The sequence below is a fragment of the Periplaneta americana genome, chromosome 11 (assembly GCF_040183065.1).
Source record: "Periplaneta americana isolate PAMFEO1 chromosome 11, P.americana_PAMFEO1_priV1, whole genome shotgun sequence".
Taxonomy (NCBI): Eukaryota; Metazoa; Arthropoda; class Insecta; order Blattodea; family Blattidae; genus Periplaneta; species Periplaneta americana.
Window position 1 is genome coordinate 81066851 of NC_091127.1, and position 22662 is coordinate 81089512.

Below are 22662 nucleotides of genomic sequence, written 5' to 3' on the forward strand. Positions count from 1 at the left end.
TTTGCCCGACTCTACTTTACTGTAACAAAAAAACTGAAAGCGTGTTTTGTCATGTTTCACCCACGTTACAAGCTTGGAGGTAAAGGTTGTTTACTACAGATAGGGCCTACTTTCATTCTATATCTTATGGTATAGTAAATAGTTTTGCAACGTGTAGAGACTGAGAAAACAATTTAATAAAATCATCCGAATCATATTCGTTCATTTTATAAGCAATCTTGCAGGTCGCATTTAAAAGAACCTAGGAATATTAACATTTTTTTCAGTATATTTGCTAGGACTTCTTGTCATATTACATGACAATTTTGCTTAGGTTATTCTTTTAAGCATTCCTTCTAGGAATAGCTCAAGTGTTTTAAATTTAGCGTACATTAGTTTAGATTAAGTTCCTAGCACGTATTTGACGAAATACTAGGTTTTTCCACTCCAGTTTAACTGATTTATGCAAACGAAATTAAGACAGCTGACGATTGTAATGTCAGTTATCACCACGCCCACTTTGTTTTGGGCGCATAAGTTCATTACCGACGGTCGTTCAATTTTCTTCAAACATGGCGGCGCAATGACCACTCTATATCTTTCTCTTTCTAACTCATTGGTTGGAACGCTTTTTTTGTACTGCGCATGCTCACGATGGTTACGGACGTTTCCTGACTGTTGTTGGAACGAACCTATAGCAGACGGCGGTGGTGAAGGGAAAAGTGGAAGTTCATGAATGATTTTTAAATCTGAATATTCTGAACCACAGATCACACACAGAACTGAACTACTAGCAATTCAAGTAATTTAACAGTAATGATAAGAAGTATTGTGAAACTGACTTCTAAAACACACAGGAAATTTATGTGTGGTTGCTGTTCAAATTTCGTGGGGAGTAACAAAATAATACACCATGAATATTCGAAAGTAAATCCATGGAATAGTTTGAAAGAATTCTCAGACTTTCTCATGAAAAATATAATTTACAATAAAGGCAAGTTATTTTGATTAAACGAGCGTTGAGCGACTTCCGCCGATTTAGGAATAGACACGGACGCACTTAGGTTAGGTTAGGTTAGGTTAGGTTAGTTTAGGCTTTTATTATCCCGTCAAGATGAAGGTGAAAGCGATTGAGTGTGATTTTTTGTTTTCTATGTTGGCAGTTCAAGTACGTCGGTGTCTATTCCAAAATCGATCAATTTATAAAAAAAATAGTGAAGTAATTTATTTCATAGTTTTAGTTAAAAAAAAATGTTTTCCTTTACAGTTGCGTTACCGAGAAATGTAGGATGCATTTACATACTTCGTTTCTATACTCGGAACTATATAAGGTGATTGATACTGCGTGAGCGAACTCACATGCGTGAAGGCTCGGCGTTGCCTTGCCCAATAACAATATGACATAAGGGGGTCATGGAGTGTTTTTGGGCAAAATAACGTCGAGCCGGCTTTTCTGTAGTACGCGACACCGAAGCTTGCAACTCCACAAATGTGATTTCGCCCACGCAGTGTCTATCACCACCTTATTTCTCGGTATAGTCGAATCATATATACCATGTGTTTATTTATCACTTAACGCCAATATGTATCCCACTGTGTTGTTTTTTATTATTAATCTATTTTTGTGTACATTTTATTCAATTGTCGGTTTCTGGTTTAATTATGTAAATCCTACTTAATTGCAATCTAATACTAATATGTATACTAATGTGATTATTTTTATTTCTACTGCGTACATTTTTTATTGAATTATCGGCTTTTGTTTTATGTGATTCGTATTTGATTCTTCTTCTTCTTCTTCATCTATCCCTTATGCCTTGCAGCGTCGGGTCCGTATTTGATTCTAACAGCATTAATATGTATTCCACTAGCCTATGTTTATTTTTATTTTGAGGTAAATTTTATGTAACTACCTCTTTTGATCTCATTATGTACCTAAATTGTATCAGTATGCAATTACCTAATTATGATCCAGTTTTATGTTCAACTATGTAAGCAATAATCCTGGTTGAGTGTAAGAGAAGACCTTACGGCCTTAACTCTGCCAGACTAAATAAAGCCATTATTATTATTATTATTATTATTATAAACAAAAGATATATTGAGCGGCGACACCAATTTCGCACCGGAATAAGGTGATAGTGGTGGCCAGCAGAGAGGCAGGATCACATGATCGTAACTTTGTAATAGGTACATAAGTAAATGGTTTTCGGAAGTTCGAGTAGGCTTATCGGTGTTAGGTTTGGTTAATTCAGGCTTTTGGTATGCCTTGCATATACGCATTTTGGTGGTTAGGTGTATATGAATAAATATTCCTTTGGTAGCACAATTGTAAAGAATTGTTATACTAATATCAATTTCTGTGTTTCAGATGATATAGTAGTATTAAATAAGCCGTATGGAGTTGGTTTGTCACCTCCATCCACCACACCGCAACGCAAAACCAATACTGTGATCACAAATACAGCACATTCTGGACAACGTGATTATTACCTGAATATGGCTCTTCCTCATATAGCTGAAAAGCTAGGTTATGAAACATTAACTGTTCTCAAAATACCAGAAAGGTGTGTTTCTTAAGCTATTAGTACTTATATGCCCGATATGTTAAGCAAAGTTTTCAAGTTTACACGAGGAAGGAAGGAAGGAATACTGGGAGATTCTATGCTCTAATGTGATCTATACAAAACAAGAGAAGTTTTCTTAACTTAAAAAATCAGGTTTCTTTTATATATACTATAACGAAAGCTGAGAAGTACTGTGCAGTCTCTTGGATTATACTGACATAATATAATTGTAAGCCCAAATGTTCATTCATTCCTTCATTGCAAACTCAACATTCTCCAATCTTCCCTATTTTCAGCCTTCCTCTTAGTCTTTGCAGACAATCCATCGGTAGCAAAGTGTACATTATTTTATAACAAAGGTAGACAATCAAACATTTTTAAATTCCATAAATCACTTCTTAATATAGGCTCCTAATTAAATTGTATGCTACATATAATTATATGCATATTGTTCTGCAACTCTAAATTAAGTTATACACAGTATTGCAAAAACAAATTTTTAAATATGGCACTCACCTAAATACATTTGTATTTTAGCTCTGCTAAAACATCAATAATTCTATCTTTGAACTGAATCCTTGTCTGTCTTCACTTCGGCGTAATATCCATTTTCTGCCTTGTAGAATGCCACACTCCACACAAAGCACTTCACTAGTATCTTCCTTAGTTCTTTTTCCAGAGGTCTGCAGAAGATCTATTATTATTGAAAGTTTCCTTTGCCATTGCTATTCTCCTTTTGACTTCCTGGTAGCAGGTCATGTTATACTTCTTACAGTACACCCCAACTATTTGAAACTGTCCACTTGTTCTACTGCCTCATTTCGAATTTGCACATTTGCCTTCTTTATTTTCTTCTGATAATCACATGGTCTTCGTCTTGTTTGCATTTATCTTTATCCCACATGCTCACAGCTGTCACTTAGCTCAGGGTTGGCCAATTTAGTACGGTATGTACTGTTTGAGCACCTGATTCAATTTCAAGAACTCCATCGGGGGCCAGATTAGTTTTATCTATGCGTGAAGAAAAATCAAGTTATAACACACATAATTCAGTATATACTTACGAGTGACACAGACTTTTTCTTCTTCTGTTTGCTGGTACTTTTCCCCTTGGACTTGATGCATCACTAGTTGTTGTTTCAGTATGAAATTTCTTAATACCAAAATTAACCAAAGTTTTTTTATGCATATTAATATTTAAATCTGTATGCCTATTACTTTTAAAAAAATTCGACACTCGGGTTTTGAAACAAGCACTTACACACTGCAATGCAAACTTGCAAAGAGACACTATTCAGTATAAAGAACCGGATACAGACTGCCTTAATCTTCAATTAAAGTAAAATTTTTGTTTTATACATCCTAGCTAATTGGTCACTGACAACACATGTTACTTCGTTCAATTTTTTAGAACAGAGGATTCGTCACCTATTGTAATTGACTTGTAGGCAATTTTTATGACTGGTCATAAACAGCAATATTCCCTTTCCCGAATATTGAAAGATTTCTAAGTCTGAAAAATTCCTGATCATCGAAAAATAAGTAACTTGGTCATTGACATTTGCTACACAGACGATCTGGATCTTCTCTTTTTTACAATACAATCACGAAAATTATTCTTCTAAGAATATTTCCTCTACAAAATATTTATTCATGAAAAATGCTTAGAAAAAATAACAAGTTCCAGGAGACCATCTCGCGACCCAGAGATTGAGACTAATCTTTCATGTGCTATCTACAAACCACTCGTGACTTTTCATAAAAAAAATTGCAAGTTTTCTTTTGTGTCAAGCATAATTACTGTACTTTCATTACTATCCTCCACTAGGTCTGAATCAAATAATATGTTGTTGTTGTTTTCTAATGCCAGGCGTTTGACAATAAAGTCATTTGACCTCTTGCACTCCAATATTTTTCAAAGATATCATGACTAGCCACTGAAGCACAGATTTTGAGGTGTTCCGAATCCATTTCTTGGTTTGAGTTGCACAATGGGCAGTTAGGGTACTGATATATTCCAATTCTATGCAGGTGTTTGGCCAAACAATCATGGCCTGTTGCCAATTTAAATGCAGCTACAGACGATTTTCGTGGTAAATCGGGAATTAACTGTGGATTTTGATGCAGAGAGTTCCATTTTTCCCCTTGGGATTGAGTTATCAAATTTTGTTTGTTGAAGTCTAAGTATGTAGATTTAATAAATCTCTTCACAGAGTAATACGTAGATTTAGTGACATGTCTGTAAGTAAAGTAAATAATATAAATCTCGCACTCTGAAGAGTTTTTTTGTACTTATCAGGAATCACAAACAGATCTAGTGATTCGAATTTGAGGGTTTATAGCATCTCCCTTTCCTTCGAATTGATTGCTTTAAATTTTCTTATTAAAAAAAAAAACGAGAAGAAACTCGTAGTTGATTACACAGTATTTGTAATGCCAGAAGTTTTGAATAATCTTAGACTGCATGCTTCATATTATTTTTATTTGCTCTGCCTTTGTCTCTTCTCTCTTCATAGGAAGAGAATGACATAATAGTTCGTGACCCTTAAGCACTCAAACAAGTTGCCCATTGCTCTTGCAGAACATTTCTTTATTCGAATTCACTTGCACTCCCAATAAATTTTTCCCCTGCCTTCCGGATTTTGTTTTGTAGTATATAGGTACATTTAATAGCATTTTCAACCCTTCCCTTTCAGATGGTACTATTGTACATTCTCGCTGCATTTTTTCTTTTTAATGGAATAGGTGAATAAAATACAAAAATGTTTACTTCGAAATATAATGTAATGTAAACACAACACCCTTGTTTATTTAATGCAGTCTACGCTCTTGGAGAAGATGCCTCAAGTATTTTTAAAGGATATACTCCAGAAGTCTTCTTGAAACAAATTTTAAATCTCCTGCTTGACACACCAGATCACATGGTATATAGTTCCTCTAAAGTTAAAACTTTGAGTTTATTTCGAGCAATGTGGGAAGCATACATTCAACAGTATAGCAATAGCTACCTTATGTTGCAAACTATTAATAACTCATGTTAATGCATTACGAGATCTAGAAGTCGAGGCTAATACTTTTCTTAATAAGTTGACCGTAAAAAGAGAACACTTGTTTGTAGAGACTAAAAAAAATAACAAGTAAAATGCTAATATTAAGAGATGATGAATACATGAAATGGTGCACACTCAAGCAGAAAGGCGGAGGTGTGGTATTATTTCAGGAATACAAACCATCTATCCATTGGATAACAAGAAAGGATGGTCTCTCTCTGAGTGGAAGGACGCAAGTACAATGACAGGCATGCATGGCATGCTAGATCATTCTTAGGATGTCTCCCAGAACAGACATTGCGCCCTATATACTGGGATTTTCCCCTCTCGTCTGGAATACTAGACACCATGCAATACGAGTCTTATATTTTGGAGTAGACAGAACAATGGTGTGTTTAATCTTAGCATGCAGGCTTTCACGGCCGGTGTGTTTCTTTGTAAACATAGTGGACATTTTGAAATCTGATCGTTCAGCCACTCACAGCTGCAATAACATAATAAAAATGAATCGCTGAATTAGCGCTGTCCCTGCTGAATGCAGCCACAATTTCAGATTACAAGACAAGCTTTCTTTTTTGTCGTAATCAGTTTTATTATTACAAAATTAACGGAGATTGTGCGAGTTTTTTTATGATAATTATTGACTTTGACCATAGAAAGGAAATTTCATTTTCCATAGGATACTAATAATAATACTAGTGTATTTTTTTTATAGGTATACAAGTGGAGTAACAGTATTATCACCATGTGATAAAGTGATAGATAAAGTCAGAAAGTGTATGAAGAAAGCTAGTGGTCGTCATCAACTGTTTGCACATTATTGGGCAGTTGTCATAGGAAATCCTCAGCCAAACTCTGCAGTTCTTAAAATGGGAATAACACTGAAGAAAAATCCCAATAACAATAAAGACAAACAGGTTTGTTGATATATTTTCAGGTTTCCAAAAAATCTTTATAATTAAGAGGCTGCCACTGTATTGGTCTACTAAGTAATTGAAAAATTATATTAATATAGTCTGGAAATACATATGACATATGTTTGTTCATTGTATTAGGGTATTGGATTGCATACCGTAAAATGGGCTGAATAGAAATTAATTTTTACTACTTTTTAATTTCTTAGTGTCAAAGAGTAAATATAATAATGAGTAGGGCCCGGATATTTATGTAATTACATGTTTTTTTCTGTTAACATTAAGATACGAGATTTGTGATATGTTGGAGTTTCATGCCACTTAGAGCCTAAAAACGTAAACTTGAAAGTACATATTTTGCTCTTAAGTACATATTCTTACATATTTTGCTCTTAAGTACTGTACATATTTTTACATATTTATTAATATTTCCATGCTTAATTGCAATTTTATTCGATATAACATGCCTGTATATCCTACAAGTGTATGATCTTGTGCAAGAAGGTCAAAAAGGTTTTCTGTCTTGAATCTCTCTGCCTGTCCATCGGTCACGTGATGCGCACCTTGCCACTTGTGTCCAAGCCATGCCATGTCACCGATTGAAGTGTCAGTTAGTTGCAGTTAGCTGTCGTGTGTAGATTGAACAATAACTTTGTGTTGTGTGACCTCAGCATTTAATTCTTTTTTAATTTCAAGTTAAATATTGTACTAAAATATGCCGAAGGAAAAATCTCACTCTGTGTAAAGTTAAAGCATTACACAGAGGAATTTGACAATTTATCCACAGATGGGAAGGTACTTTTTTTGCCTTGTTTGTGAGAAGAATGTGCCCTGTTCTCAATGTTTTCAAGTTCTGGAACACTTATCCACGTCACATCATCGTACCCGTGCTTCGAAACCATATCTCAAAAGCAGTTGTTACTCACTGAACCTCAACTCAGAAACGCCCAGAACCTCAGAAATCTCAGTTTGCAAGTGATCTGCGCCATGCTATGTTTTGTGCTGATATTCTTATTTGGAAGTTAAAAAATCCAGTGCTGTGCGAGTTTCTTGAGAAATACACACGTGAAACTGTGCCAGATTAATCTACAATCAGAAAGAACTATGCACCTGACTTATAATATATATGGGAACAATCAACTCTATTCATTTGGAAATTGGTGCTGATCTCATTTGGATTTCAATTGACGAAGCAACTGATGTATAGGAATGATATAGGTATTGGAAATGTTATAGTAGGTGTGTTGAAAGGTAATGAAGCGAGTAAGCTTGTGTTGTTAACTTGTGAGGTGTTACCAAAATGCAATCATCAAAATATTGCTAAATTATTTAATGATACAATGGGACTTTTGTGGCCCGATGGGGTGAAACACAGTAATGTCTTCCTTCTTGTGATGGATGCAGCACCATATATGTGCAAAGCTGTCACAGCTTTGCAAGTTTTATATCCTAAAATGTTACATCTCACATGTCTTGTGCATGCATTCCATCACATAGCAGAACTGGTTCCATCTAAATTTTCTAAAGATGACACACTAATTTCGAATACAAATAAAGCTTACAACAGAGTTGATAAATTCGAAGAACTGTTTCCTGAGCTTCCACTCCTTCTTCATTCAATCTTAACGAGGTGGGGAAGCTGGATTGATGCTGTAGGCTACTACCCAAAGAATTTTGATTCTGTGAAACAAGTTCTCCAGCATTTTTATTCCCAAGATGCAGTTTCTGTAGAAACAGCAAAGCAATCATTTAGTGATGCAAAGCTTAAAAATGATATTGCCTACATCCAGTGCAATTTTTTGCATTTATGCATGTCATTAAATCTCTGGCGAAATCTTCTTCCATACTCTCAGACAGGCTTGATGTTGTTCATTCTGCAGTCACGTCTCTGGAAAGTCTACAAGGGCCAGTTGTAGATGCAGTGAAGGATACACTTTCTTCCAATTTGAAGAAAAACCGAGGATTCAAGGCTATCAGTGCTATTAACAGAGTGCTAAATGAAAGTAGTACCGAAGTCTTTGAAATTGAGTACACACCATAAGTTTTGTGCAAGTTTAAATATGCACCCATTACATAATGTTGTTGTTGTTTGTTGTTGTTTTCTAATGCCAGGCGTTTGACAATAAAGTCATTTGACCTCTTGCACTCCAATATTTTTCAAAGATATTATCATGACCAGCCACTGAAGCACAGATTTTGAGATGTTCTGAATCCATTTCTTGGTTTGAGTTGCACAGTGGACAGTTAGGGGACTGATATATTCCAATTCTATGCAGGTGTTTGGCCAAACAATCATGGCCTCTTGCCAATCTAAATGCAGCTACAGACGATTTTCGTGGTAAATCGGGAATTAACTGTGGATTTTGATGCAGAGTTCCATTTTTTTCCCTTGGGATTGTGTTATCAAATTTTGTTTGTTGAAGTCTAAGTATGTAGATTTAATAATCTCTTCACAGAGTAATACGTAGATTTAATAACAGGTCTGTAAGTAGCAGTGCTGCCCTTCTTTGCTAAAGCATCCGCATTCTCGTTCCCCAGGATTCCACAATGGGATGGTATCCATTGGAATACAATTCTTTTATTGAGTGATATTAATTGAGAGAGCATTTTAGTTATTTCTGCTGTTTGAGATGAAGGTGTGTGTTTAGAGACTATTGATAGAATAGCTGCTTTGGAGTCTGACAATATAACTGCATTTTTAAATTTACTGATGTGGCATAGAAGATTCCTGAGACTTTCACTTATTGCAATGATTTCTCCATCAAAACTTGTTGTTCCATACCCAAGAGATCTATAAAGTGAGAAGAGACAGCACGTAACACCTGCACCAGCACCTTGTTCTCTGGAGATCAAAGATCCGCAGTGTATAAATGAAGCCAGTTTTGTGGAGGGTACCTAATATTAATTGTCTCTAAAGACAATTGTTTTAGTATTTCAGTGTTTACTTCTGATTTCAGTATTTCTTCTGTTAAATTTAGATTATATTCCATATTTAATAGAGTTAAAGGGTTTGGTTTAATTTGTAGGTTTTCTTTTAAATTCGGGATGTTGATTTTCTGTTTTAATTCTTGAACAATGGATATGAAACTTTTTTGAGTTTTCAATCTACAGAGAGGACTGTATGAATGCCAATTGTTTTCTGGTAATCTAATAAGTTTTTCATATTGAATCAGTGCTTTTTCTTCTATTGTCATTTTGATGCTGTTAATATTAGTGAGGAATCTCATAGAATCTATTGGAGTTGTTTTGATTCCACCAGTAATGAGTCTGAGAGCTTGGTTTTGAACATATTCTATTTCGTTTATGAAAGGTGAAGTAATTAAAATTTCTCCGCAGTATGTCAGCACTGGCTGTATAAACATTTTGTATGTAGTGTTCAAAGTATTCCTAGAGCATCCCCATTTCTTTCCTGCTAGTCTTTTTAGAAGGGAGAATCTTTTACGAGCTTTTTCAGAAATGTATTTCAAATGGTTGCTCCATGTTAACTTACTATCGAAAATAACTCCAAGATATTTGGATTCATAAGTCCTAGGAAGGTGTTGGCCATTGTATTGGATATTGAATTCTCTTTCTTTTTTACCAAGTGAAAATATTTGATAGTTACTTTGGCTTAAATTGAGTGTCATCAAATTTGATGTATTCCATTCATGTAGTTGATTTAGAGCTTTAAGAGCAGAATTTTGAATTTTGTCTTTATGTCTGTAAGATCCGGAAGTCCACAAAACTATAGCATCTGCAAATAGTGCTGTTTTCATGTTTCATTCCTCTAATAGGGAGGGTAAGTCATTTATATAAATATTGAATAAAGTTGTGCTGAGGACAGCGCCCTGAGGTAGACCTCGATATGTTTGTCTGTAACTAGAAAGTGAATTATTGAATTTAGTGGCAATGAATCGTTGACTAAGGAATTCTGATATCCATCTGAACATATTGCTGGAGATACCTAATTTCTGGAGTTTTAGTAGACAGTACAAAGCCATGTTACACGATAACAGGAGAAGTTTTCTATTTGACAATTTGAAACACATGTTTGTTTCTTATTGTTATGGGGTTCGTAATGTGGAAAATTAACAGCAATATGTAATTTCAAATTTTTAAGTTATTTACATGCATCTCCAGATTATTATATCTAGTTATAATATTGGATCCATAATATGATATGTGTTAAGACATGACGTGATTCTGTAGGTAGCCTGTCAGCAACATATTTCAAGAAAATGTAGGGAAATTATGATATTATGATGTTACATATTTCTTGGTATTTTAATGGTTTTATTACATATTTCAAGATTTTTAAATACATATTATACTGTCATCCTCTGAGGAGTTTAGTGCTGAGAGGAATGCAGTTCCGACTAGTCTATCGTGGTACTGGAGTGGGAGGGAACAGTGACAGCGGCAGTTTGGAAGGAAGTACAATCATATTAAAACATTTCACTCGTATATAGAGTACCTAACACATACACACAGTCACACACTACTACAAACTGAAGACTGCATATTTTTGGACGATTAATACTTCCCACTCTGCTCGGCTCGGCTTGACTGTAGCAACAAAAGAATCTACCTGCAACCCCCCAGCACTGATGGCAAGAATACCTCAGGTCCCAGCACTAAACTCGTCAGAGGAAGACAGTATGTACAGTTGTCAAAAAAAAAAAAAAAAAAAAAAGAAAGTGGCCGCACTCATGAACAGCGAATGTTTTCTAAGTCCATTTCGGGTCACGGCGATGTTACATGATGCATGTGCTTGTAGAAGCAGTTCCGGAAGTATAGAATTATTCCATATCTGCGTCTCATAGACCAGCGGTACAGTGCTCGCTTAATGATTCGAAGTTTGTGAGTTTGGGCCTTGCTTAAGCTTTCATTTTATTTTTTAATCGTTCTTTAGCGATATAAATAATATTCAAATTATAACTTATATTCTGTTATCGTTCTTTGGCATTATAAATAATATTTACATTACCATTTATATTCTGTTATCGTTGTTTATCGATATAAATAATATTCAAGTTATTTATATTTTGTTATTATTTAGTGATATAAATAATATTCAAGTCATCATTATCGTTCTTTAGCGATATAAATGATATTTGAGTCTTCATTTACATTCTATTATCGTTCTTTAGCGATATAAATAATATTCAAATTATAATTTATATTCTGTTATCGGTTTTTAGCGATATAAATAATATTCAAGTTATTTATATTCTGTTATCGTTCTTTAGCGACATAAATAACATAAATTTAATATTAGGTTTGGAACAATACAGTTGCATAATACTAGTGTTTGTTTTTTGTTTTTATATAATTACATTAATTTATATTATCTTGAAACACAATAAAATGAAAAAAGAGTGACGAGGAATTGAACATGAGACGTTGACATCTAAATTCCGACGTTCTTCCGACTGAACTACGAGGGCACAGTTCAGAAACATTTGCGGAAATATTGGCTCAATCCCCCTCTAAGATTTTCTGATGATTTGTAGAAGTTCGTTCAGGATGTGGGGGGCAAAGGCTAATTGGGATTTCCAGATATCTGATCAGGATAAAAAATCCTGATAGAACTGATATTTAACCCTTGTGGTAATTTTCGGTGAAGTCCAGAGGGCTCAATTAGTCAAATCCACTCTCTTCACCTCCACGCTTGGGCCTCCTGGGATCTATTAAGATGTGAAAGAGACAGTGGTGTGCGGAAAGCAACGGGAAGTTACCGCATTTATCCTTTCCAAGAAAACCTGCAAACATGAGCAAAAGAAGCTTTTAATAGAAAAAGAAGTATCTTCTGTGGATCTCTGGAAAAAGAACTAAGGAAGAGACTATTGAAATGCTTTGTGGAGTGTGGCACTGTATAGGAAAGAAACATGGACATTACGACGAAATGAAGAGAAACGAATAGAAGCATTTGAAATGTGGATGTGGGGCAGAATGGAGCGTGTGAAGCAGACAGACGGAATAAGAAATGAAATTGTCTTGGAAAAAGTGGATGAAGAAAGAATGATGCTGAACTTGATTAGAAAGAGAAAAAGGAATTGGTTGGGTCACTGAGAAGAAACTGCCTACTGAAGGATGCACTGAAAGGAATGGTGAACGGGAGAAGAGTTCGGGGCAGAAGAAGATATCAAATAATAGACGACATTAAGATATGTGGATCATGTGCGGAGACTAAGAGAAAGGCAGAAAATAAGAAAGATTGGAGAATGCTGGGTTTGCAGTGAAAGACCTGCCCATAGGCAGAATACTTATGTATGTCCAGGATGCTTTGAATGTCATGGCTGGGAACAGTCGCTATTTGAAAAGACTCTAGTCGATTCCAAGTCCACTCAACTGCAAGATGTGATCAAGATGTGGGAAAGATAGACTAAATATTGAATCGTGCCTTTTGTTTTGTTTTTTGAACGCTTAAAATTGTTTGAATGTTGTAAGACAGACGCCAGTAAATTTGTTTTGTTTATGCCACGAAAGATATTCTTGTTGAGAATAAGATCTTTTTTTCTTTCCATTTGCAGCCATAATGTCATAATAAATAATGATAAAGTCATGGCATAATACATTCATGAATCTGATGTTAATTACTAAAATAATCATAAAAGAGAAAGGAGCAATTATGTATATTTTGTCTCTTTCTCTTAAAAACAAAACAAAAAGCACTAGGTTGTATTCGAACGCAGAACCTCGCGAATACCAGGCCAGAACGCTACCATTACATCATCAAGTAATACACGGAATACTTTAATTATAACTGTAGACAACATGTAACATCGCCTGTCTCTGAATTGTTGCGAAGATACCCAAAGGGAACTTTGTTTCTGGAGAGCGGCCACTTTTTCTTTTGACAACTGTACATATTTTACTGATTTTTAGTACATAACTATCCGGGCCCTAATAATGTGTATTTATTTGTTCATTTGTTACGAATAAAAAAATAAATACATACACTACTCATCATTATCTTTATTCTTTGACACTAAGAAATAAAAAATAGTACAAATTCATTTCTGTTCAACCCCTGCATTCGTATTCACCCCATTTATAGTACAAAGACATAAATTATTTGAAATAATGGTAATCAAAGATACACAGGCCTTATGATTCAGATGATAAGACCTAAAAATATTTTAATATGTTCATAAGTATATATCTTTGTATGTATCTGTGATTACCATTACTTCAAATAATTTATGTCTATATATAGACTGTAGAATCTGGAAAACTATGACAGAGACAGGGCTGTCCAGTGTTACCAATACTTTTTAATTTATACATGGAGACAGATTTTTCAGGATGGAAAATTCAGCTAAGACATCATTTTAAATTAAATATTATTATTTTCAACACACTTTTACTTGTCAAATATCAGGTAATTTCAGCTCACTTTGAAAAATATTTACAAGTTACTATATTTACAGAAAGTAAAATGAAAAAATATAATTTGAAGATATCTATAGAAAAATCAAAATATTCGATTAGATCCAGAATTTTATTATTATAAGTGAAAAGTGACTGAATAAATTGAAAGATGTAATTGTTTTCAAATTGTGGGTTGCAACCTCCTGAGGCGTCGCATAAAGAAATGAGGGGGTGACGAGGCAATTTACAAAATAAAACAAAAAATGTCTTATTAGCGTATCTTTATTTATTTACGAGGCTGAGTCAAAAAGTAACCTTAATATTGTAATAAAAAGTTCGAATCGTGTAGTAGACACTTGTACTACACATATAAGTAACAGATATGTATACTCTTCTGTTGAATGTGTGCAGGCTGATGGGAAATGTGATACAGCGATTACAACAGGATGGCAACTCCCTTGGAGACATGCAAGAGGGAGGAACAGAGGGCAATAATTATTATTCGGTTTTTGGGTAGTTAGAGTGAGAAACTAACACATTCACCGGAGGATGAAGGGACAGTATGGGGATTCCTGTACTATGTTATTTCAGCAAGTTTATGAGTGGCACAGAAAGTTTAAATGTGGCTCTACCTATGGGCTATTCCATCTCAAATCGACCGAAATATAGAGAAATTGACCTTGCAATTTTTAAATACAATGAAACTTTTTCTGTCCGTAGACAACTGTGATATAATGCTTTGTGCAAAGTTCGAGGCATCAGAACTTAATAGTGTTTAAATTAATAATATTTAAATTTATCATATTTTCATAAAATTAGCAACTTTAAAATGTTGTGGCTCCGAAACCCTTTCACCCAATGATCAAAATCATGGTTTATTTTGATGCTGAGAAGTTAAAGTTTATATAGACATGTAAACAGTTTTTCTTACTTTTTATGGAAATGGAGAAATTTAAATTTTTCTTCATTAAGACGCCTTTGGCCACGAAAAAATATTTTTAAAATATATGGTTAGATTCGGCATTGAAAGTATAAATAAACACATATTTTTTACTGGTGGTGCGTTGATAAGAAAGTATTGAAAATATAAAATAAAGAAAATAAATAGTACGTGCGTGAACTAACCAGCTGACTGTAGGTAGTCAAGACAAGCAAGGCCAGGAGACAAACGCGTGGATGTGTCGTCTAGCAGTCATGGCTGGGCCAGCTTTATCACAAGTTTTCATAAACAAAGGAGTAAAATGACGCCCAGTGCTCACGTATCTTCAGCTCTCGACCACTGCGTGCGGTCTTGGTGCGGTACTGCACCGTTCAAGTCTAGGTGTGTGAAAATAATTTATTTAATACCCTCAAAACTTATTGCCGAGCCACTAAGCAAACAATGCCGAATTCCTCTTAATAATGCAAAGTTTTTTCTCAATATTTTTTTACATTTTTACAAATGGCCAAAAAGCCTAAAAGCAAGTAAAATCAGATTATCTGTCTGTGTACAATAAAAAATAAGGATTACTTCTTAACATAACCTACCAAATGTCAGCTTCAAAATAAGCTCTCGTTTAATGTTCTGCAGTAAACGGTTCCAGAGTTCTGAGCGCTGAAAGAGGCTTGTTTTTATAAAATACGCTAAATTTGTCGCCCAATAATACGAAAATCGTTTGACTTTCGATAGTATATTTTTGAAAATGCACTCCCCTCAGCACCTTGTATAAGTAGGGAAAAAATTAGAGTATAAAAAAAATGCGATGTTTTTTACTGATCGATTTCATATGGAATAGCCCCTATGTAGTCATCGCATTGGCTATGTTGTTCACAATAATATATATTCTTTTTCAGCCAGTTGTGTTAAAAGAATGGTCGAAGAACTCAGTAAAGTGTCAGGAAGTGAAGGTGTTCAGAGTGGAACATCATACCTTATGCCAACAACATTTGGCAAGTCTGGTGGAAATTCGTCCATCTGGAACAAAGTGGCATTTCCTCCGTGTGTATCTTGCGCACATGCAAAGTCCTATTCTGGGTGATAACCTCTATGGGTCTCGAGTTCAGACTATTATGGGTGTTCCAGTTACAATTAATCCTTGCAGTGACGCTGCTAAAAGTCCAAAGGTAAATTTGTTTATATTGTAACTATTTTACGAGGTGCAATCCAAAAGTAATGCATACATTTTTGCTGGGACTGTATGAGGCGGTCTATAGCCAGACTTGCTGTTTTAGGGAGAGGCAGTAATCTTGCAGTATACTGCTGACAAGTCTCAGTTTTGGGAGTGCGTGCATGTATCTGTGAGGAACAATTTACCGAAGATTGTTTTCAATAGTGATTATAATGGAGTTTTCACAAGAAGAACAGCAGTGCAATTATCAAATTTTTGCTTTGTAAAGGCGAGAATTGTGCTAATATCCATCGAGAATGTGTCAGTTTGTAGTGATAGTGCATTGGACTATAGCAGTGTGAACAAATGGATTACAAGATTTAAAAATGATCGACAGTCCACCACAGACTTGCTCCGGTCAGGACGGCTCTTCTCCTCAAGCACAGAAATCAACAAGGAACGTGTTGAAACCCTATCATGAATGACCATCATTTAATCATGTTCACAAGTGTTTAAGCCACAAAACAGTGATGAGGATTATCATGGATGACTTGAAAATGATAAAAGTGAATGCTTGCTGGATGCCAAGAATGCTTTACGATGGGGGCAGGGGGGGAAAGAGTTGCGAGTGATACACTGTGAATAACTCCTGACCAGATACGATTCTGATCACACTTTTTGAAAAAAAGTGATCACAATGGATGAGACATGGATCCCTCTCTCTTCAATCCCGAAACAAAAAGACAATGAAAACATTCAGATTCACCATCACCAAAAAATTTCGAATTCTCGCATCTCTGGAAAAAGTTCTTAACGCAATTTTCTGGGACCAGAAAGGGATCATCTTGGCATATCCTGTTCCAAAAGGTAAACCATCACTGAACAATTTTACACCACCTGTTGCCTACCATCACAGAAAAACGATCAACCTTGAAAAAAAAAGTTCATCCTCCACCAAGACATTGCTCCCCACCCTCACACTAAGCGCAAGTTGTCACCGAATTTCTTATTCAGCATGGAGTTGGGACCATTAGATATCCTTCCTACCCTTCTGATCTTGCTCCTTCTCATTTTTAGCTGTTAGGCATGCTAAAGTCGCACTTCGAGGAAGATAATTCTCATCAAGATCCAGCCTGGGTTTTGCAATTCACCAGTGTCTGAAACATATACCTCAAGATTCCTACAAAACCTGTTATGAAAAGTAGATTCAGTGATAACAACTGTATGTAGATAAACAATGAGATGAAAGTAGAAAAATGAGGTATGAGTAAAATTAATTTATAGACTCTTGAAAATTTGTTATGCATTACTTTTGGACTGCATCTCGTAATTGCACTTTCGCCATTTATGTAGAAATACACTATTTTTGACATTTTATTATTGAATAAAGAATTTTGTGCTTTGTTTTGACTGAGAGGCTGCCATGCTGAGATTGATAGTTTCATAAAAATTCTTAGAATGACTTTTTTTTTTGGAAAGGGGAAACTGGAAGTTCATACAATAGCAGGTATATGGAAGAACTGTTGCTGAAAGAGAAGGTTCTAAACAAAATTTACTTGCCATTACTGATCCATGTCAGAATTAATACAGTACCTAATCCTTATTCTATCACTTTATCATAAAAGGTGATCATTCTGTATAAATGTCCCCACTTCGTAATTAAATGGAAAACAAAGAACATTGTATTTTTATAATATACCTAGAAATGTGTAATATTATATAAGCTATGTAAATGTATTAGAGATGCATAATATCCAGCACATTCTAAAAAATTAGATTTTTAGCTCTAATTATTGTGAATCATGTTATTGCTTATAGTACACCTCAAGTATTTGAAGCTGTCCACTTGCTCTACTGCCTCATTTAGAATTCGCAAGTTAATCTTCTTAATTTTTCTTCCTATGACTAAGGTTGTCTTATTTGCATTTATCTTCATCCAGTACTGCTCACAGCTTTCATTTAGCTCCAGTTGCATATCCCTCTTCTGCTAACAACACCATATCACTTTACTGTCAAATGCCTGGCATTAGAAAACAACCTTTTTTCACATAAAGATTACTGAAATGCCTTCTCCCTTTCCAATCCACATCAGTTTTCTTTAGGATCAGTTTATTTCAATTGACTCTGTCAAAAGCCTTTTCTAAGTCCACAAATATTACATAAACTTCTTTATTATTCTCGAGGTATCTCTCACCGATTGTTCATAGCAGTCCAGTTGCATCTTTCGTACCTTTTCCTTTCCTGAAACCAAACTGCCCTTCTTCCAACTGTTCTTCTATTTTAGAAAATAATAGTCAATTCAGTATTCGCAGGAGAATCTTTGCTGAGTGTGATATCAAACTGATGTTCTGAACTCGTTACGTTTCTTGACATTATTTTTCTTCAGTATTGGAAGCAACACTGTCTCCGTAAAATGTTCAGGTCATTCTCTTTTCTCATATATTTCATTGCATAATGATAGAATTTCATTTTTGTCTTCACCCACGCATTTCACTAATTCAGTGGGATTCCATCAACTCCTGTTGCTTTCCATTCTTATTTCCCTAAACACTAGCTCAATAACTTATTCCCTTACTTACTTACTTACAAATGGCTTTTAAGGAACCCGAAGGTTCATTGCCGCCCTCACATAAGCCCGCCCGCGGTCCCTATCCTGTGCAAGATTAATCCAGTCTCTATCATCATACCCCACCTCCCTCAAATCCATTTTAATATTATCCTCCCATCTACGTCTCGGCCTCCCTAAAGGTCTTTTTCCCTCCGGTCTCCCAACTAACACTCTATATGCATTTCTGGATTCGCCCATACGTGCTACATGCCCTGCCCATCTCAAATGTCTGGATTTAATGTTCCTAATTATGTCAGGTGAAGAATACAATGCGTGCAGTTCTGTGTTGTGTAACTTTCTCCATTCTCCTGTAACTTCATCCCGCTTAGCCCCAAATATTTTCCTAAGCACCTTATTCTCAAACACCCTGAACCTATGTTCCTCTCTCAGAGTGAGAGTCCAAGTTTCACAACCATACAGAAGAACCGGTAATATAACTGTTTTATAAATTCTAACTTTCAGATTTTTGGACAGCAGACTGGATGATAAGAGCTTCTCAACCGAATAATAACACGCATTTCCCATATTTATTCTGCGTTTAATTTCCTCCCGAGTGTCATTTATATTTGTTACTGTTGCTCCAAGATATTTGAATTTTTCCACCTCTTCGAAGGATAAATCTCCAATTTTTATATTTCCATTTCGTACAATATTCTGGTCACGAGACATAATCATATACTTTGTCTTTTCGGGATTTACTTCCAAACCGATCGCTCTACTAATAGAAAATCCTTTTTCGTCTTCTGATACGGCTACTTCATCTTCTATAGCTACAGTAACTCATATGGACGATTCTCTGTCTCATATAACTCTTCTCCATATTTCGTCCATCTCCTTGTTTGTTATTTCATTTCCGATTTTGTCCTCTATTAACCACATGGATTTGCTTTTCTTATTTGTGAAGTCCAAACATTTTACTTCAGCGATATATTAAATCATATCTTCCCTTTTCTCTCTAGATACTCTATATCTTTACATTTCTCTTTCATCCAGTCTTCCTTCATCTTATCAGTTTCTCTTCTTAGTTTGTTGTTAAGTTTCTTGTAGTTTCTTCTATAGGGATACCACTTTGTAAATGCAGTTGTAATGCGCATGCGCTAATCTCCCCTCCCACAGTTCTTGTTCATGGTGAACACTGAGTTCGAAGGGAGTATAGTTGTGCCAAAGTAAAGTGAAGTGGTAGTATAAAATAAATAAATGAATACTAGTAATAGTGCTGTGTGTTAAGTTATAACCAGAGTATTGGCATGTCTTTACGTGAGAACTATTGTTTGATCATAAGCTCATGGATGAATATTTCCCCGAAAAATAGAGGAAATTATGTGAGCAAGTGCGGAAAATAGAGGACAAATGTTTTGACCAGAAGTGTACGGTTGAAGCGGGAGTAAACAACGCAATCCATTAAGAGTCACGATAATAGCGCCTAGTACGCCAACTTCGGTTAAGACACAGATTCTGGTTGGTGATCAATGTTGGGGAATGCACAGAGGGGAACACGCAGCACATGTGGGAGAAGGAAATGATTTAGGTTTTCGCCATAGCTGCCTTTTCTAAGTGGTCTAGCTATACCTTCTTCTGTGTTGATGTTTTTCCATTTTCTCTTTTCCTCCATCTTCTCCAACATTTTCCCTGTGACTCAAGGTTTCTTAATTCTCACACCTTCTCTGTATTCTATTCTTTCTTTTGCTGTTGTCTGTATACAGCTTTTTAGGTAAGTCCAGTACCTACTTGTTACTATTCTCAGGTGTGGATTCTAATGTAGTGGCTTTCTCTTGAAAATGTGCTTCAAATTATCTACTTTTCTCTTCGTTCTTTAGTTTTTCTATGTTCAATTTAGTCACCTGTCTTTTTCTTATCTTCTTCAGACGAATATCTACTTCGCCTATCAGCAAAACATAATCTGAGTTAATATCTGCTCCTGGTAGAGTCTTTGCATTTTTTAAGCAATTTCGGAATCTTTCCTGCACTAGTATAATAGTCTATCTGATATCTGCTTTCGTCCCTTGAGCATGTCCATGTGCATCTTCGTTTATGTTGTTGAAATGTATTTCTAACAATCATTGCATTTCTTCTACAGAAATTCACCAAAGATTCTCCTCTGTCATTATTTTTCCCCCAATCCATATTTTCCAACTGTCCTTCCATCTTCTCCTTCTCAACTATCTCTTCTATCTTGTCATAGCTTTCTTCCACTTCTTTGTCTGCTAATCCATTATGTGACATATAAACTTGTATTAGCACCAAGTTCATTTTCTTCCCTTGTAGTCTCACCATTATCATCCTGTAATCTACATAACGAACTGATATCACTTTATCTTTCACATATGGTCCCAGTAATACACAACACCATGACTTCCACTGTTACTTTTAATTATCTTATTTCATGATTATAATTAGAGCCCAGAATTTTAAGTGCTAAAAGTTAAGAACGACATTAAGTATAGATGAATAGATGTAGTGCCTGTGAGGAGGCTTTTAAGCCTAGTTCACAAGAGTCCGATATTTAATAATAGACAAAAGAGTCACAAGGACTGGGCAATGGAGCTTGTAAATCGTGCTCTAGTTTATAAGTGGTGATTAAGAGGATTAAAGACTTTTAACGATACCAGGAAAAAATACTGAATGACATCTCAAAGAAGTGACGGCATTGCTTCTATATTTATAAACTATAGCGAGGAATAATATTAACATTTAGCACCTGAAATTCCAGGCTCTAATTATAATATATGGTCTGTTTTCAGAAGGTAACCTATCACTTCTCTCAAGGAATGTGTTTCTGCTGCTGCAAACCTTTCAATTCTCTAAAATAAGAATCTAAAAAGTAATGTAAGAATGTTTCGACATTTCAGAAACTACCAGATAACCTAAAAGCATCCCTCTCACTTCAGCCTGGCCAAGAAGTAATCATTCCAACTCATTTACATCTTCGAAGATTGATTCTGCCACATTATCTGGGACATGGTGACCTCATCTTAGAAGCTCCAGTTCCAAGTAGTTTCCAGTGGACCTGCGAATGTTTAGGACTATATCAATCTGGTCTTGGAGAAGAACGAACTTTTATTGAGAATTTTAACAGATAGACCTAAATGTTTAAAGAATATCACAATATATATGTTATATGTATACATTTATTAGTAAGAATACAATTTTCTTACAGTAATGTTTGATTATAAACTATTACTAATGAGAAAGTACATGTCTTCCCTTCAAAATCCTACGCATCAGAATTCTTCTTCCTGCTGGTGTTGCCATACGTGTTTTAAAGCCATGTGTTTTAACCCTCTTTCGTTCACTTGGTCTAGGAAAATGACATCTGATATTAGTTCGTACAGACATGTGTCCCCAGACTCCACTTCGATACATTTCAGTGCCAATTTCACCTTCCCCAAATAGGGGTTTGATTGACTGTATGCAGTTTGTGTTAGATAGTAGAATGCTGTTTTTAGTCAGTTGTGACAGTTGTCTAGCAGGCACACAATTCAATTTGCTTTCAGTAGCTTGAAGATTAAATTTCTGATATCCAGAAGTAAGTTGCTGATAATAAAGTTTATGTGACAGAGTTCCATAACCATAATGTAATTCCCTTCCATGCTGTAGAACTTGTTGTGTTCCTTGCCTAAACATAAAGAAACAGGTATAGATTACAAGCATAATAATCCAAGACTTTCATAACATACATTAATAAAAACTATGCAGTCAGCCATCCACATAGATTGGTGAAATTAACAAACACAATAATTTTCTTACGTTAAAGCCTAGATCATATATATAACATATGAGCAAAGCCCGTACTAATCTTGGCAACACGTGGAAAATAATAGATGCCATGCGTCGCTAGTGTCGAGAAATGAACTTGCGATAACCAACACTAGATGGCAGAGTACCTGAAAAGTACATAGAGTAATACGACTGTGGGATGACTCTTTTACGTCATGCCACCTGCAAATTTCTTTCTCATTGTAATGTGAGGTTATGTTACAATAAGACTTCGATGTGTCGCTAAATTGTAGCATACAGAAGTTTGTTTTACCCAAATTCATCAACACACATAGATGACATTTTAGTACATGGGTGATTTAATGTTGTTTGCGTTCAATATATAAT

The 22662-nt window shown here is 35.3% G+C and overlaps 1 protein-coding gene across 1 annotated transcript; it reads left to right on the plus strand.

Annotated features, from left to right (window-relative positions):
* Positions 1-641: 641 nt before the first annotated feature.
* LOC138709143 (mitochondrial mRNA pseudouridine synthase Rpusd3-like) lies at positions 642-22189 on the plus strand. The gene is made up of 5 exons (XM_069839679.1): positions 642-973; positions 2351-2546; positions 6312-6513; positions 15697-15966; positions 21408-22189. Exons 1-5 carry the CDS (start codon positions 796-798, stop codon positions 21636-21638), a joined length of 1077 nt encoding a protein of 358 aa, XP_069695780.1. The 5' UTR covers positions 642-795; the 3' UTR covers positions 21639-22189.
* The last annotated feature ends 473 nt before the right edge of the window (positions 22190-22662 follow it).